The sequence below is a fragment of the Hipposideros armiger genome, unplaced genomic scaffold, assembly GCF_001890085.2.
Source record: "Hipposideros armiger isolate ML-2016 unplaced genomic scaffold, ASM189008v1 scaffold_1192, whole genome shotgun sequence".
In the NCBI taxonomy this organism is placed as follows: domain Eukaryota; kingdom Metazoa; phylum Chordata; class Mammalia; order Chiroptera; family Hipposideridae; genus Hipposideros; species Hipposideros armiger.
In genome coordinates, this window is record NW_017732542.1 from 407,951 (window position 1) to 424,181 (window position 16,231).

General features: G+C 55.4%; 2 protein-coding genes and 1 non-coding gene across 6 annotated transcripts; all 3 read right to left on the reverse strand.

Annotated features, from left to right (window-relative positions):
• Window positions 1-196: 196 nt before the first annotated feature.
• LOC109376764 (caspase-14-like) lies at window positions 197-8,246 on the reverse strand. 3 transcript variants are annotated; one of them, XM_019632876.1, is made up of 11 exons: window positions 8,162-8,246; window positions 6,291-6,431; window positions 6,009-6,204; window positions 5,811-5,899; window positions 4,901-5,011; window positions 4,594-4,761; window positions 3,834-4,056; window positions 3,362-3,478; window positions 2,899-2,964; window positions 2,263-2,369; window positions 197-1,648 (listed from the first exon to the last, which is right to left on the reverse strand). In XM_019632876.1, the coding sequence occupies exons 2-11, from the start codon at window positions 6,402-6,404 to the stop codon at window positions 1,535-1,537; spliced, it is 1,305 nt and encodes a 434-aa protein (XP_019488421.1). In that variant the 5' UTR covers window positions 6,405-6,431; window positions 8,162-8,246; the 3' UTR covers window positions 197-1,534. The 3 variants fall into 3 exon arrangements, with proteins under 3 accessions (XP_019488421.1, XP_019488420.1, XP_019488422.1); XM_019632875.1 differs by lacking the exon at window positions 8,162-8,246 and adding an exon at window positions 6,516-6,793; XM_019632877.1 differs by lacking the exons at window positions 4,594-4,761; window positions 8,162-8,246 and adding an exon at window positions 6,516-6,807.
• TRNAR-CCG (transfer RNA arginine (anticodon CCG)) lies at window positions 639-711 on the reverse strand. The gene has a single exon. It is a non-coding gene; the product is annotated as a tRNA-Arg (tRNA).
• ZNF213 (zinc finger protein 213) lies at window positions 7,842-15,914 on the reverse strand. 2 transcript variants are annotated; one of them, XM_019632879.1, is made up of 6 exons: window positions 15,594-15,914; window positions 13,986-14,497; window positions 13,173-13,296; window positions 12,904-12,977; window positions 12,566-12,689; window positions 7,842-9,438 (listed from the first exon to the last, which is right to left on the reverse strand). In XM_019632879.1, exons 2-6 carry the CDS (start codon window positions 14,382-14,384, stop codon window positions 8,792-8,794), a joined length of 1,368 nt encoding a protein of 455 aa, XP_019488424.1. In that variant the 5' UTR covers window positions 14,385-14,497; window positions 15,594-15,914; the 3' UTR covers window positions 7,842-8,791. The 2 variants fall into 2 exon arrangements, with proteins under 2 accessions (XP_019488424.1, XP_019488425.1); XM_019632880.1 differs by having other exon boundaries at window positions 15,859-15,898.
• Between the last annotated feature and the right edge of the window lie 317 nt (window positions 15,915-16,231).

The window sequence follows — 16,231 nt, forward strand, 5'->3', positions numbered from 1 at the left end:
GCAAGTGATGAGGAGTTGTATGAATTTTATGACGAATAAAACTTGAGTTCAATAACTTTATCTAATACATTTTTTTTCTCAAATTTCGGTTACCAAAATTAAGGTGTCTTATACATGGGAGTGTCTTATACATAGGGAAATACGGTAATTAACTTTGCCATTTTAACCATTTTTAAATGTAAAATTCAGTGTCATCAGTTACATTCACAATATTGTGCAACCATTACCATTATCTATACCCAAACCTCTGTTATATTTTTAAATGCACCCAGGGGCAACTACCGTACCCGGACCCCCTATCAACAATCCAACTCCTCTCTGTTACAGTTCTCTTCTTTTGAACTATACATATTTCCTGTAACCCATTCCCAGTGGGCTCCTGGGAGGAGGGACCGTTGGCTTCACGATCTGCAGTCCGTCCGGGTCCCACCAGAGTTAGTCTTGGCAGTGCCCTGGCAGTTGCCTTGGGTGCAATCCTGACCCTGAGTGCCGAACTCTGTGGTTGCAGGTGCAGAACTGCTTCCACATAGTCAGGAGGACCGGAGGGTGGCACTCCCGGAGGATCCCAAACCTGAGCCAGGGAGCAATCCTGAGAGGGGGTAAATTTTGCGCAGAGAGAGAAAAACGAAGTCCAGCAGCGACCACGAAGGGACTTGAACCCTCAATCTTCTGATCCGGAATCAGACGCCTTATCCATTAGGCCACGCGGCCTTGCAATAAGCGGTCCTGCAGCTTTTCTCATAAAGCTTGTACAGGCGCCTGCGTGGTGTGTATCAATGCGCATGCTCAGAGTCCAAAAGAGCTCCGCCCCCCAGGCTCCGTGTGGGTGAGGCTTGGAATTGGGCTATTGCGCTAAACTGAGCACTGACAGCTAGCTACCTGAATACAGCTCGCTCCAGCCTGTGGTTATGAGCTCGAGTCTCAGAGAGGCCGCCCAGGCCCCTCCAGCCCCGAGAGGACCCTTTGGATGTCTTTCCCTACGTGCTCCCGACCCACGTTGCGTCAGGAGCTGCCCACTGCTCTCAGCCCCTGTGCTTCTCCCATCACAACACTGCCAAACCTGCAAAGCTCTGTTGCAGTCCTGTGGCCCCAGTCTCCTGGGGCAGATACCGCGTCTCCTGTATTTCCATCGCACAGCGCAGCGTGTAGGTGGGGCGCGTGTGCTGAACGATGTCAAAACCCTGGGCTGCCTCTTCCCAGGTCATCCAGCTCAGCCTAGCCCATGTTGGGTTCCTTAATCTCGGATGTTGCTGTCCTCCCATTCCCTGCAGGCCCAGCTCTGCTTCCCAGGGGCACAAATGTGCCCTTACGAAGTGCCAGGCACTTTTCATACTTATTGTCCCACCTCCCTGAGAGCAGACGCTAGTCACATGTGCAACGCTCATTAACACTTGTTTATTGCATCCCAGGTGAGCCCAGCGCCCTGCCGTGATGCCCCGTTTACAGGGAGGTAACTGAGAGGTGGATGGAGTCAGTGGTGGCAATGGGGTGTGGCCACTCTTTGTTAGCACTAACCGGGTTTCTGTGAGCAAAGTCAAGCCTGCAGGCAGAGCCGGCGCCTCAGCGAGCTGTGGATCTCCAGGCAGGCCTTACGACGTTCATCGCAGTCGGGACCCAGCACATCCAGCTCACACATCTGACGATTGACCTGCGAGGACCACACTCAGCTTGTGCCCAGGACTCCCGGGTCTCCTGGCACCCAGCCTGAAACCCAGTGTATTGTAAGGTCTAAAATTTCAAGTGCTGCCTTGATATCTTTGGTCCTCACAGGACTTCAAAGGACTAACCATGAGTCCCCCTGCCCTTTCAGATATGCCCCACACCCAGCAGGAAAGTCTCCCCACCTGGCTAGTTCCCCCACCAGCCAGACCAGCTGCACTCCACCCTGTCCTCAATCTGAGGGGCTTCAGTTCCCTGCCAGCCCGCAAAACTATTGTTTGAATAGCTTGTTTGAAGCTAATTACCTCCTGTAGACACCAGTTACTACAAAGCCTGCAGCCCCCTGCTCCAGTTCTGGTTCACTCTGTTCCCAAGGGCAACATGAGTGGCCCTGCCTGGCCTGCAGCATTCTCTCCCCAGCCTGTGAGTACATGTGACTAAAGACTTCTGTGGGTGTTGTGTGCTTGGCCATCTTATACTTATACTATTGAGGGCAGGGGATCCCTCCTTCACCAACAGGGTGCATAGGAGGTGATCAGAACACCAAGGTTGCTTAAAAGGAATCTCTCCCCCTGTTGCCAGCCTGCATCCCCCAACACACACCTCTGTCAGCAGCTCCAGGAGGTCTCCCCTGGGATCAGTTCTGAGGACTTCCACCAGCGTCTGGATAAAGTCTGAACCCTTCTTCTCATCCCGATAGGCTACACAGCCTATGACAGGGGGGGATCAGGGCCAGAGCGTCAGACTCCAGCTGACCAGCTGCCTTCCAATCCCCAGGGGCCTATGGTGGTGGAAGTGGGGGGCAAGTACACAGGAACTCGAGGGGTCAGGCAAGGGAAGGGAGCAGGGAGTGGGACTTCTTGCTTCTGGAACAAGTTGTTGCTTGATATTTGCGGAGTAATATCCAATAAATTCAATAGTGAACAAACATTCACTGTGACCCTACTACATGCCAGGTACTGGGCAGGGCCCTGAGGCAGAGAGAACTGCCCTGCCCTCATGGAACTTACAGCCTGGAGGGAACGATGCAGGTCCAGTGCTTGGCAAAGTCAGCCTGCAATGCATGCTTACCAGTATTACTATTATTATAAATAACAAACATGAAAGGAAGATGGCAACTGGACTGGTGCCCCTGTGCCCCGAATGACAAGCCCCGGCTGCCCTTAAAAGTCACTCCAGACCTCTAGCCAGGAGGCTAGGCTCTGTGTAACAGGGCTTCTTTATGACCTGTCCCCTTACCCTCAGTGGCTGCGTAGACCGTCAGGATGTCAGAGTTCCCTGGAGTGAAGCCGCTGGAAGAGCTGCCTGCAAGAGGGATCAATTCCATTTACCCAGCATCCTAGGACTCCAGCAGCCCCCGGTGTCTCCCAAGTTTGGCTCAAGGACAGCACAGGGCAGGAAAGACAGATCAGAGTTCAACTCTCAGCCCTGCCACTTAGCTGTGTGACCTCAGAAAAGGTATTTCGCCTTCCTAACTCCAGAGTTGACTCAAGTGGGCAGGGCAGGGTGGGGAAAGGGGGAGAGAAGCCCTCGATTTTGCAAAGACCCTTGTAGTTTAAGATGGTTTTCTTTCCCATCCTCTTGGCAAAGAGAGGACAGAAGTGGGAGCAGGACCCTAGCTCAGAGTCCTGGAAATGCATTCTGGACAGCTCCCCCCATCAGACCTACCCAAGCCCAGGCTCCAGAAGAAAGGCAGACCCACCTTGGGCATCCACATGGATCTGGAGGATATCAGCATAGGAGGGGATGGCTGGTGGTGCCTGCAGCCAGCGCCAGAACCAAGGGAGAGCTATGAGCCCCATGCCGGCGTCCCTGTGACCTGGGGAAGGAGAGCACAGGCAGGTTCTTTCACTTAACAGACACCTGGAGATGCTTCCAGGGATCCAGACCACAGCCCCCAGAACTCCAGGTCAGGCCTGCCAGGCTGGAAACATTCAGAGCGCTGAATGACATGTGCTGAGGGTAAAATGCTCAAGTTCATGGGCTTGACCTCTAGGAGAAGCTGGGAAAGGGAGTGCAGAAAGGGCTAGTGCTCAGGCTTCCTGGAGGAGGTGGACAACAAGTCCTGGGAGGCTGAGGGCTGGATGAGAAAATCTAGGGCAGGAGAAGCCAGGCTGGAGGCTAGGACCTGGCTTGGCCTCCAGGGAGGGCCCCAGACCTCAGACCTCACTCACCCCCACGGCAAGCCTGGATCAGGAAGATCTTGGGGCGGCCCCGCAGGGCCCCACAGCAGTTCAGCTCCTGCACCAACGCCTCTGGCTGTACCTCTTGCCCGTCAGCCCCTAGCAGCTGCCCCTGAGGCCCCCCATGAGCCATCAGGGCCACAAGGGCACAGCTCACAGGGCCCCTGTGGGTATCCAGCTGCTTCCGGAACTGGGCCACCTCCTCCTGGAAAGCCTGGGTGGGGCCGGACGAGATTGAGGCCTGGGCCAGGGCCACTGTCTCCCCAGTACTTGGAGAATTGCAAGGTAGGCTTCTCCAAACCCCACCCACCCTACCTCCCACCTCCCACCAGCCTCAGGCCCAGGGAGGAAGTCCTTATAACCACCCTGATACAAGGCCTGACATGGCCTCATTGGAGGTAACTCCTGCAGCTGGTTCTCTGGTGCCAAAAAGTTAAGAGCAAAGAAGGGAGGGCAGTGAGTTGATGGGTGTCTGGAAAAGAACCTGAGACCCTTCCAGGAAAAGCCCAAGGGTCCAGCTAGAGCCTTGAGAGGGATAGCAGAGAAATGACCAGGATGCGAAGCTGCAGGAGCCCTGGAGACCTGGCTTCCAGAGGAAGGGAAGTGCATGCAGCAGGGAGGATGGAGACTAGACTTGGGGGATGCATTTCCTGCCCACTATAGGCGAGAGGCCCAGGAGAGAGTCCCCAGGGTCCTGGGGTGGGGCTGCCTTCCTTGAGAGCACCACCAGAGGTTCTAGGCTTCCCCTCACCTGGGCTGTAGGGTCTGTCCTCAGTGTGGTCTCGAAGCCCAGGGCCTGGCACAGGTCCCTCAGTGCCTTCACGTCATGCTGGGCCCCAGGCCGGTCCAGCATCACACTTAGGAGGAGGGCAGCCCTGGTCCCAGATAGATCATACTGAGCGCTGAAGCTGGGTTCTGGCTACAGACAAGTTAAGGTGCATTGATAGTGGTCTGAGGACCTCCTAGCTCCTCACCTCCCCCACCTCAGGTCTCCCTGAGCCTCTGTTCCACTTGCCACTGCTGCCACATGGTTGGATACCCCCTTATGTCCCACTCACCTTGGGCCTCCAGGGCTTCACATCCCCCAAGCACAGTGCCCCCCGCAAAGAGCTCCGAAGGACTGGGCAGTAGGTAGCCCCTGAGGACTCTTCAGCCATCCTGCAGAAGACCTGGGGAGGGTGGGGCCAGAGAACCCTCAGGGAGTTGTTCCATGGGGGCACGAGGGGACCTGGCTCCAAGATATGGCTTGGCCAGACTCATAGCTACTACAGTGCCTTTGGGGTCCCCTGCCAGACGGAGGGAAGAGGAGACAGATGAAAGAGGGGGAGGGTACAGGATGATTTACTTCAGGCTGAAGGTCATAGGCTTCCCTGGACAAGGATGACAAAGTGGCCATACGGTTAACCACTGCCTTTCAGGGGAAGGCACTAGGCTGGGGTCAGCTGTGGAGCAGAGCCGAGGTCCCTCACCTGCAAGATCACCCAGGGCCACCCAACTGTCTAGTAAGACCTTTGGGTTTTGGGATCAGACCTGAATCATTCCCAATCCTGGCCTCCAGGGATCTGCAGTCTGATGGAACAGTCACTGCCTGGGTGAGTGTAAACGGGGGTGGGCAGAAGCATAAGTGCTGATTCAGGGAGCACAAGGAAGGACATTGTAGACAGACTGGAAGGGACTGTATAAGGTTGGCTGGGACAACAGGGAGGGCAGGGCAAGCAGAGGGAGCAGCTGGGGCAAAGGCACGGAGTTGCGATATTGGGAATGTCTGGGGGATCCTGAGTGGGTGTGAGGAGGGACATGGATAGGGGTGGGAGGTGAGGCCCCAAGGCTGACACCATGGTGCAATGAATTGTACAAGGGTCTTATAGAATGAATGGGTGGAAAACATGTGAATGTATCTGTGTAATGGGCTCAGGGAAGGTGACCAACACGGCCCCCTCCCTGGGACTCCCCATCTGGGGCCCCCACCTCTGTAAGCAGCTGCAGCAGGGACCAGTGAGAACAGCGGCGACAGAGCTCACCCAGTTCAGTGAGGAAGGCTCTAGGCTTAGGGGCACCTGGGTGGAGAAGCAGAGTGTTGGCCTAGAGGGAGGGTCTCAGCCTTGTGCCCACCCCACCCCCATTTTGCCCTGCCCCACAACCCAGGATCCCTGCCCAGCCACTCACCCCCAGGAGTGCTTGAAAGCAGCAGGAAGACTTTGGGGCAACCCCGCAGGGCTCCACAGCGGCTCAGCTCCCTGACCAGCTGCTGCGGCTGCCTCAGCTGCCCACTGAGGGCCACCAAGGCCACTAGGGCACAACCCATAGGGCCCCCATGGGCATCCAGCTGCTTCCGGAACCCAGTCAGCTCCCCAAGGAACTCCTAAAGCAAGAGTGAAGGGCAGGCCTGGGTCCAGGGAGGCCCCAGGTGGGGCTGAGGGTAGAGACAGGAGGCAGACTAGAGCTCACCTGGACTGAGGCCTCCCTCCTCTGGCAGCTCTCAAAGCCCAAGATCTGGAACACGTCCTCCAGGACAGCCACCGTAGAGGCCAAAACTTCAGGGCTGCTGAGTGTCAGGGCCATCCTTGGACCCTGCAGGTTGTACTTCCCCTGGGGAGGCAAGGCCAGAGCTGGGCTGAGTGGGGCTCAGCTGGAAGCCAGGAGTGGGCTGGGCCTGGAAGTGCCTCCCACTACCTTTCTTCCCAGGCTATCTTGAGCATCTGCTATCTGCGCAGCCACCTGCAGCGTTCCGGACACGAGGAAGGCCATGGGAGCCAGGTGGGCACTTCCTCCAAGCCCGGAGCTCACCTCCTGGCCCCAGTGCCAATGCCCTGGATCCCAACCTTTGCCCTTCCCCTGAGCCCTGACTTCTCTGTTTATGAGATGAGCTGGACTCTGACCCCTCCCCCTGGAACCTTGGGTCCTGGGCTCCACTCCCCCAGTTTCTGCTCTGTTCCCTGGGTGCAGCAGGCTATTTCCTGGCTGGCACTGAAATGCCCTCACCTGAGCCAGAAGCCTATGCCCAATCCTATTCTTAGCTCCTGGGTCACCTCTTATCTGATCTCGTTACACACGAATGTCTCCCTTCTGAACCAGCCACCAGCACCAAAAAGTCTGTGCATTGCTGCTGCCACCCATCATCCTTACTCACTCATGCAAGGTGCTCACTCAGATGCACACAGCAGCCTTAAGCACAAAGGTAAGGGGGGGCAAGGGCACTGCCCCGGAAGTAGGAACCCCCAACTGGAGTCAGCTATCATGGTGAGACCACAGTTGCTTTATCTGGGAAGTGGGGTCCATCACGGAACCCTCGGGAGAAGCAAATGTTCACTGGGGCCTGGCTGAGGAGAGGCCTGGGGGGCAGAGAGGCTGGCACACAGACCAGGGGACAGAACATCTTGTCTCAGCCTGTCCCATTACTCCTCAGGCGAGCCTACTGAGGCCACCACCAGCTGAATCGAGAAGGGCTCAGTGGGGTTAAAGCTCTGACCATGTGCCCAGCAGCTTTGTGCAGGCCCCAACCTGGGGCCCAGGCAGGGGAGGGGTCAGATGTCAAGGGCTAGATGGGAAATTGGGGGCAGCACCCACTTTGACTCAGCAGCCTTCTCTCCTAAGGGATTCGAGCACAGGGACCAGCATGAGCATACCACCACCCTGACCAATCATCCCATCTCCAAGCCTGTTTCCTCATTTCACCAATGGGGAGGAAGGCAGTGGCCTGGAGAAGGCCCCAAGTCCTGCTTAACATTCCCATTCTCCTGCTAGGGAGGGAAGGGATGCCACCAGCTATCTCATTCTGAGCTGTCCCCAGACCAGGCAGGGCAGGCACTGGCCAACAGGAGGATCAGAGCTGTGGGGCTCATGGCTGCTCCCTGGGGCCCAGCGCACCTGGAAGCCAAGAATGTGGCTCTACCTGGTGACCACCGGGACTACCAGGCCAGGAGGCCCAGGGGTGTGAATTCTAGGTTCCCCACCACCACCGCCCACCCAGCAGCCAGCTACAGAACAAAACAGCCTGGAGGAAGTTTCCATGTTTATTCAAGCCCTCTGCTGCCCCTTTGAGGCAGGCTGGACAGAGCTCCTTTGGAGAGCCTGTGGTGTGTCCCTGTGAATGCCCATCTGCAGATGATGCACACAACACCATGGAGTGCAGTGCCTAAGGAGTCAGCAACAAAGTGCTGACGGAGTGCTAGTGTTAAGTACCATAAACCCCATGCCTCTGGAGGAGGAAAAGGTGGGAGCCGCTGGCTTCTATCAGCTCTGTTCTTGGTTTGCACAGTCTGCCTCCTGTCCCTGGAGCCACCACTAACCTCAGCAAGGGGTGACTCTCAAGGACTCACCTAGGGGCAAGTCAGTGGAGAGTGGTGGCAGGCCACTTCTGTGTCAGCAGGACAGGGCAGAGTAGTCATGGCCTGGAAATGGGAGGGGGTGGAGGCCAGAAAGCCCTTTTGGCTGCACTCAGGACCCAGGTCCTCACAGATGTGGGCTGTCTGTCCCAGAGCCTGGCAGCCCCTGGTGGTCAAGGCCTGTCCTCCACCCCTGCAGGAAGGCACAGGTTGGCAGGGCAGAGGGCCTGGCCCATGAACCCAGTCAAGAAGGTGGGGAACAAAGAGCCATGGGGCAAGCAAGGCTGAGGGCGGGAGTTCTTGGATGGGGGACCCCAACCCCTGCCTGAGTCCTCACACTTCCTTGCTGCCCCAGCCTTTCCCCACGCTAAGGCCACTGGCCAGGAATGTGTTGGGGCTCCAGGAAGTCAGAGGGCAAGAAAACCCCCCACAGCAGGAAGAATGGCAAGGAGATCATAGGGGATTTCTGTTCCTTGGGAGTGTTGGCCAGGTCCTGGGGCAGGGCAGGGCAGGCAGCAGGGTGGTGGCTGCAGATGGTGGCAATGGAGGGTGGTGGCCATGATGCTGCTTCGCCCCAGGGGAGACCCCTCCAACCCTCATCGCAGCCCTCGCCCCATACATAGGCTAGGCCATTTTGGCATGCAGGCTCTGGTGGGCGATGAGGTGGGCGCGCTGCTTGAAGCTCTTGTCGCACTCGCCGCAGCCGAAGGGCCGCTCGCCCGTGTGCACACGCCGGTGGTCCAGCAGGTAGGAGCGCAGCGAGAAGCTCTTGCCGCAGTCGCTGCAGCCGAAGGGCTTCTCGCCGGTGTGGATGCGCTGGTGGTCGGCTAGGTAGGCGCTGCGGCTGAAGCTCTTGCCACACTCGGAGCAAGAGAAGGGCTTCTGGCCCGTGTGCACACCCTGGTGACGCACCAGGTCCGAGGAGCTGCGGAAGCTCTTCTCGCACTCCTGACACTTGTGTGGCTTTTCGCCCGTGTGCGTGCGCTGGTGGCGTGCCAGGTCGGAGCCCCAGCGGAAGCGCTTGCCGCACTGGCCACAGCTATGTGGCTTCTCAGCTGCCAGGTCCCGGAACTGCCGCCGGCGCGTGGGCGGCCGCCCCCGCCGCGCCCCCGCTGCCCGCCCGATGGTCGCCCCCAGCCGGTCCTCGCTCTCCCAAGTCTCGGCCTCCTCAGGACTCCAGGCCACAGTCACGTCGCTGCCCGCCTGGCCCGGGAGCGCCATCACAGCCTCCTCCAGCCGGGAACCCTCACTTTGGCTCTTAAGCCCCAAACCTGCAAGTAGAGAGAAGGAGGCTCTTCAGTTCCACCTGGTCCTGGGGCCAGAGCTAAGGCGTGGCAGAAACTGGGTTAGGGGAAAGAAGGGGGACAAGCACTTGGCTGTCAGGTTCAGAAAGTCCTGGGCTGGACAGACCTGAGCCTCCGTTTCCTCATCCATAACACAGGGGCATGATAAAAGGCAGGCAGGGAAACAGTTCAGAGGCAGAGACAAGGAGTTGGCCTGATCCCGCCGCAGAGGCACTTAATAATTATACACCTTGCCAATCTACGCCTCCCTTCCACACGGGGATCCAACGTCCCACTCTCTGAACCCTGGCTATTCAAACTCCAAAACTGAATATATTTAGCTTCAGTTCACAAATGATCCAAACCCTCACTTTTATCAGAAATTGAGGAACCACGTGGGTTCAGTTATCGTGGTTCTTCGCTACACAAGCTCTTGTCTTCTAAGCTCAAGAAACATTTGGATCCAGAGGGATCCTAGCCCACCCAATTGGGTCATGTGAATTAAATGAGATGATCCCCAAAGTGTGCTCAGAAAGGCCCTGTCTCAGAAACGGACCCTGGGAGTGTGGCCTCTAATGTGCAGGGCCCACACCTTGGCACACAGTATGTGTTTTCACTGTCAGCACTTCTTCATGGGGCAGGCTAGGAGGCCTCACAACCACCGTTTGGACCGAGTCCCAGCTCTGTCCTTTTGGTGTCCACTGACCTCTCTGAGCCTCAGGTCCCTCATCTGTAAAATGGGGGCACACTTTTATGCACCGGGTTGTGAGAATCACATGGAAAATGCCTGTACGAATGCTCAGCACAGTGCTGGCACTTCGTCAGCACCCATCATACATTAATATGAGGTGTGATCAAACAATATGGTGAATGTTTAAATTTAAAAACAATATTACAATAAGAGACACATTGCCATTAACCCCCCTCAAAGTACTCCCCCTCGCTTTGAACACACTTATCCCATTGTTCTTGCCACTTCCTGAAGCAGTTCTGAAGTCCTCTTTCCTGAGTGTCTTTAGTTGCACTGTCATTGATGCCTCGATGTCCTGAATCGATTCAAAACGTTTACCTTTCATGGTCATTTTGACTTTGGGGAAGAGCCAGAAGTCACACTGTGCCAGATCAGGTGAATAAGGTGGATGAGGACACACTGTAATGTTTTTATTTGACAGAAACTGTTGTATACCAGAAGTGATGTGTGACACAGAGCATTGTCAGGATGGAGGATGAAACTGTTTGCCCATTTCATTTAATATGTTGTTTGTGATCCATGATCTATGGCATACTTTAAAACACACCTTCTCGGGCTGGCCGAGTGGCTCAGTTAGTTAAGAGTTAGCTTAAGAGTGCAAGCTCTAAGCAACAGGGCCGCCACCACAATTCCCATGTGGGCCAGTGATGCTGCACCCGAGCTGAGCTGCCATTGAGCTGCCAACAAGTGGCAGGATGGCTCAGTTGGTGAGAGCACATGCTCCTAACAACAAGACTGCCTGTTTGATGGTGGGCTATGCCCGCCTGTAACTAAGACTGAATTCGGCACCTTGAGCTGAACTGCCACCCAGATGGCTCAGTGGATAGAGCGTGCGCTCTTAACAACAAGGCTGGTGGTTCAATTCCTGAATGGGATGGTGCCTACACCCACCTGAAACTAAGATTGTTACACAGCACCCTGAGCTTAAGGAGGCCACGAGCTGCCGACGGGAAGCCAGATGGCGACTGGTGCCCTCTACAACTAAGTTTGAAGAACAACAACTTGGCTGGTCCCCTTCCCCAATTCCCCAACACTGTTCCTCTCCTCCAACTCTCCAAACAAAAACAACAACAACAAAAAAACCACACCTTCTCTCAACTGTAGCTCACACCCAACTGACTGGACTGAACAAGATAATACCTGTTAACACTGTTACTAAGATTCAATGCATCGCTTCTTGTATTGAAGATCCCTGCCTTTCCACTGGATGGCATTTGGCAGCAGCATTCACCATATTTTGTGATCACAATGGAAAGGCTTCATGTCACACATGGCTTCTGGTACGGAAATTTCTGTCAAATAAAAACATTACGGGGCTGGCCGAGTGGCTTGTTGGTTAAGAGTTGGCTTGGGAGCCCGAGCTCTGAGCAGCAGGGCCCCGGTTCAGATCCCACACGGCCAGTGATGTTGCGCCCTCTACAGCTAAGATGGTGAACAACAGCTTGACCTAGAGCTGGTCTGCCATGAGTCGCCGGTGACGGTGTAGGCTCCAGTGGGGCTGTATTGGGCTGTCATAAGCTACCGTGTGTGGCTGGCAGCTGGCGTGAGTGGCCGGTAGCCAGAGTGAGCTGCCAAGAGCTGCTGTGAGCTGCCGTCCAATGGTCAGCAACCGATCTGCCTCAGCCGGGAAGAGCGCAATGATCACAATATCAACGTGGGCCAGTGAAGCAACGTCCTCCACAACCAGACTGAAGAACAAAAGGACAGCAACTTGTCTGTTCTCCTTCCCCGATTCCCCAACACTGTTCCCTCCCCCAATTACCCAATAAAGTCTTTAAACAAAAAAGAAAAAAAACATTACGGTGTGTCCTCACTCACCTTATTCACTGGATCTGGCACCGTGCGACTTCCGGCTCTTCCCTGAAGTCAATACGACCATGAAAGGTAAACATTTTGAATCAATTCAGGACGTCGAGGCAGCCATGACATCGCAACTAAAGACACTCATGAAAGAGGACTTCCAGAACTGCTTCAGGAAGTGGCAAGAACGATGGGATAAGTGTGTCCAAAGCAAGGGGGAGTATTTTGGGGGGGATTAATGGCAATGTGTCTTTTACTGTAATAATTTTTAATTTAAACTTCACCGTATTGTTTGATTACACCTCGTAAATGTTCACAGGCAGAGAAAAATGAACATTAACGCAAAAAAAAGAAATCAGCCAGAGCTCTTGGAAGGGAGCAGGGGAAAGCCCACTTTGGAGCAGCTGGAGCAGGTGGGAAGGAAGACTGAGGATTCCAGCAGGGTGTGCAGGGGAGTGTGGCCTGCCTGGGCCCACTCTCTGCTGCTGGGACCCCCAAGGAGGCTGCTGCCTCCAGCTCAGAGGAGCCAAGGATCCTAAGGTCCTGGCTGCACCCACTGCTTACCCAGGGCAACGTTCCGGGTGTTCTCCCGCTTTATGTCCCAGAAGAGATCCCGCTGAGCAGGGTCCAGGGACCCCCATTCTTCCCGGGAAAAATAGAAGGGAATGTCACCAAATGTCACAGGTCCCTGGAATGAGGTGAGAAACCCTGCTCAGGGCTGCCTTGCTCAGGATGCCCTAGGCAGCAGTGGGCAGGGACAGGAAGTGGGTTGGGATGGGGAACAGGATGGGCCCAGGCAGGAGCAGGATGGATGGAAGAGGCCTTGAGGGGAAGGCAAGGCCCATTTTAGGGACTCATCAGTGCTGAGGGCCTCAGAGGGGACAAAGGGACTGATAACTCACATGGACCCCAGAGGCAAAGCAGGCATTCGTCATCTGTTTGGTATTCCCCTCTTTAAGAAGAGCAGACAGTTGGGCTGAAAGAAAAGAACAGATCCTCAGAGAGGCCAGCCCAGGCCAGGAGTGAGACCCCACACACTCTTGTATGCATGTGCACGTACACATATGCCTAAGCTTCATAGAAGAAATACCCTTCCTGCTACCCTTAGGGCAATGCCCAGGAAGGAGCCAGGCCCCTGCCCAGCCACTCCTCACCCTATAAGCTTACTCACCACCATGGCTGTGCTGCTCCCAGAGTACAGGTGGCCGGCTTCGCTCCCCTGCCTTCAGGGGAGGCCCCTTGGCCTGGGATCCCTGGACTGCAGCCTCAGGTTCTACCTCCTCTGAGGGCACATCCTGTGCAGGAACCACAACATGCTCATCAGCACCGAGACCAGATGGGGGAGACAGAGTTTAATCCCTGGGAAGGAGACACACGACATGTCCCTCAGGAGGCTAGGGTTTGGGGAAGGAAATCAACACGGGGTCCCAGGAAAACCCAGACGAGGATGTGACAACAGGCAGTATGCCCAGGGACACTCCCAGATCAGGCACAGGGCAAGAGCCAGTCCCCCAAGGGATAAAATCACAGAGCCACTTAAAAAGGGCAGCCATTCACTAGCACCTCCTCAGATGCTTCCAGTGTCAAGGACCCAACACCCCACAAGACAGCAGGGTTCACATGGACAGCTCTACCTTCTCATGCCCCCTCTGGTGCTCTCACTACACACATCACTGTATCCCCAGGGCCTGGCCTAGAGCAGAACATGAATAAACGTTTGCAAAACCTGTGTGTAGCTAAAACCTGTCTTCCTGGAACATGCCCACTTTGGTCCTACTGCTGCCCTCCACAGCCACCAAAAAAAACCCAGATTCATTTGGACAGTGTCTTTCAGAAAGGCAACATGTTATGACATGCTCCTGTGGTTGCTCCCTCTGGCTCTGTGTTCCCACCATCCCTGGAAGATTCGTCTCTATGGAGACAGCCACCTCTTTTTAGCCCAGATGCCAAACAGGTGCCCTTGCATGTGGGAGGGGCCCCTCACCTGCGGCCATGCTTTCACTGGCTGCTTCTGCAGGTCCTCCACCAAAGAAACGGCTTCCTCGCCACTCCCCGGGCACCGCTCTCGCACCCAGTCCTGGACACCCCCAGGAAGCACGCTCAGGAACTGCTCCAGCACCAGCAGCTCCAGGATCTGCTCCTTGGTGTGCAGCTCAGGCCGCAGCCAGCGGCAGCAGAGCTCCCAGAGCTGGCTGAAGGCCTCATGGGGTCCACCTGCATTCTTGTAGCAAAACTGCCGGAAGCGCTGGCGGCAGGCCTCGGAATCCTTGCTATCCTCTTGCTGGGCAGAGTCCTGGTCCCAGGAGGAATCTTCCACCTTTACGATCAGAAGCCCTTCTCCCTCCCCAGAGGTCTGGTCCTGAGGCTCCGGGGGAGCTGCCATTCCCCTGGCCTAAGGCTCAGGACTGGTCAGCTTCAACCTGGGCCCAGGAGCCTGCCTTCAGTCTCCCAGAGGGATTCCCTGTGGCAGCCAGGCCAGCATCTGGACACACACTCCTGGGGAAAGAGTAAAATAGCAGGAGGGGGCAGTACATGAACACACACCAGCCTGGAGGGGTACTTCAGTTTCCACACTTTCCTGGCCCTGAAGCCTTTTTTAGGCTCCCCTGTAATGCCTTCCTCATGTGACACTCTCTCCTACCTGTACAGGTCTACAGCCCCTAATCCTCAGCTCTGAAATCCCAAATTCACCACCTGGCCTACTGATATGAGCATATTTGTAATCTCCATTTATCCCACTTAATGTAAATGTTCATGTTTTGTAGCAGCAATATTAATATATTTGTTCAGTTGGTAAAAATTCATCAAGCTGTCCTTACTCTATGTTTGCATCAGGAAAAAACTAACAAGTTTGATTATTGAGTGTTGGCCGAGACTCTGCTGGCGGGGTTACTTGATATACCATGTGTACTGTATTATCCTTTTCAAATTTGAATACTCCAGAATTCCAAAACATGTGACCCTGGGGTGTCAGAGAAGGGCTCACAGATACCATCCTAAGCCATTTACACACAGGTATAAATGAATGTAGGACACATATTTTATACCTTACATTGCTACTCTTCACAAAAGTCCTGAAAAGTGTATTTTGGAACTTTCTTTAATTGTTTTTTGTTTCAATTTAAAAAAATGACACAAACCATTGTAATAAAAAGGGATTTACACAATATGGATATACATAAAAGAGAAACTCTCCCTTCCACAACGCAGTGCACCCTCCCATTAAGTTTGACATATGACCTCCCAGACCTTTCCCTGTGCATTTACTAAAAACGTACTTATTGAAACGAAAGAAAGTGTTTTGTGTGTGCTTTCACATAAACGAGGTCTTACTGCACAAACTATTTTGTAATTTGTTTTTCCATCTAACAATGCTTCTTCATTGGCCGCTCTGGGAGATTTTGCGGTACGGATGTGCTCCAGTTTCTGAACCAATACCCGAGTGAGGTACTCAGGTTGGTTCCAGTCCTTCTCTACTACACACTAAGCACTTTGTTCTTGTACTCCTCACAACACCCCTGAAAGGTACGCGCTCCATCCATTCTCATCCTCTAGTGACCGAGGAGGCTCGCTCGGAGGGCCAGGAACTCACCAGGGTCGCTCGGCTGGATGCGGCAGGCGGGAACGCAGACCCGGCCGGAGCCCCGAGCTCCGTCCCCAGCAGCCTCGCCTGCGCGGAGCTGAGAGGCGGAGGGGCGGACGGCGCAGCAAGTGCCCGGGATCCCCCCAGCACCTCCCAGTAGGGCGCACCCCCTTCGGCCTCTGCCACCGGGCTCGGGCCCCGCCCGCTCAGAGTCCCGCGCTCGACCCGGGAGCCTAGCGGCTCGAGTAACCAGTCCCGCCCCCGGGCCACACACCTCCCACAGAAAACCCAGGCGTTCCCAGTTCCGCCTCCAGATCCCGGCGCCGGAAATTCGCGCGGGGCTCGCCGGGAAACGACGCCGCGCATGCGCCGCGGCAAGCACTCGGAACTGCATCCCTCAAAAGGCCGTCGCCCATTATGCCAATGAACGAGGAGAATTCTCAGGGCTGGCCAATCAGAACGCAGTGATGCCATGCGCATCAACGTCATGCCCACGGTTTGGGGTCTGCGTCTAAACTTCCTCTCTCCTTAATTTTGCCGTTAGATTTTTCTGCTCCTCTGGCTCCTGAGGGGCGAAAAGGGGAAGAGAGGCTGGCTTAGTGGGCAGAGACGACGCCTGCCCCAGCCATGGATGGAGCGTCCGCTCC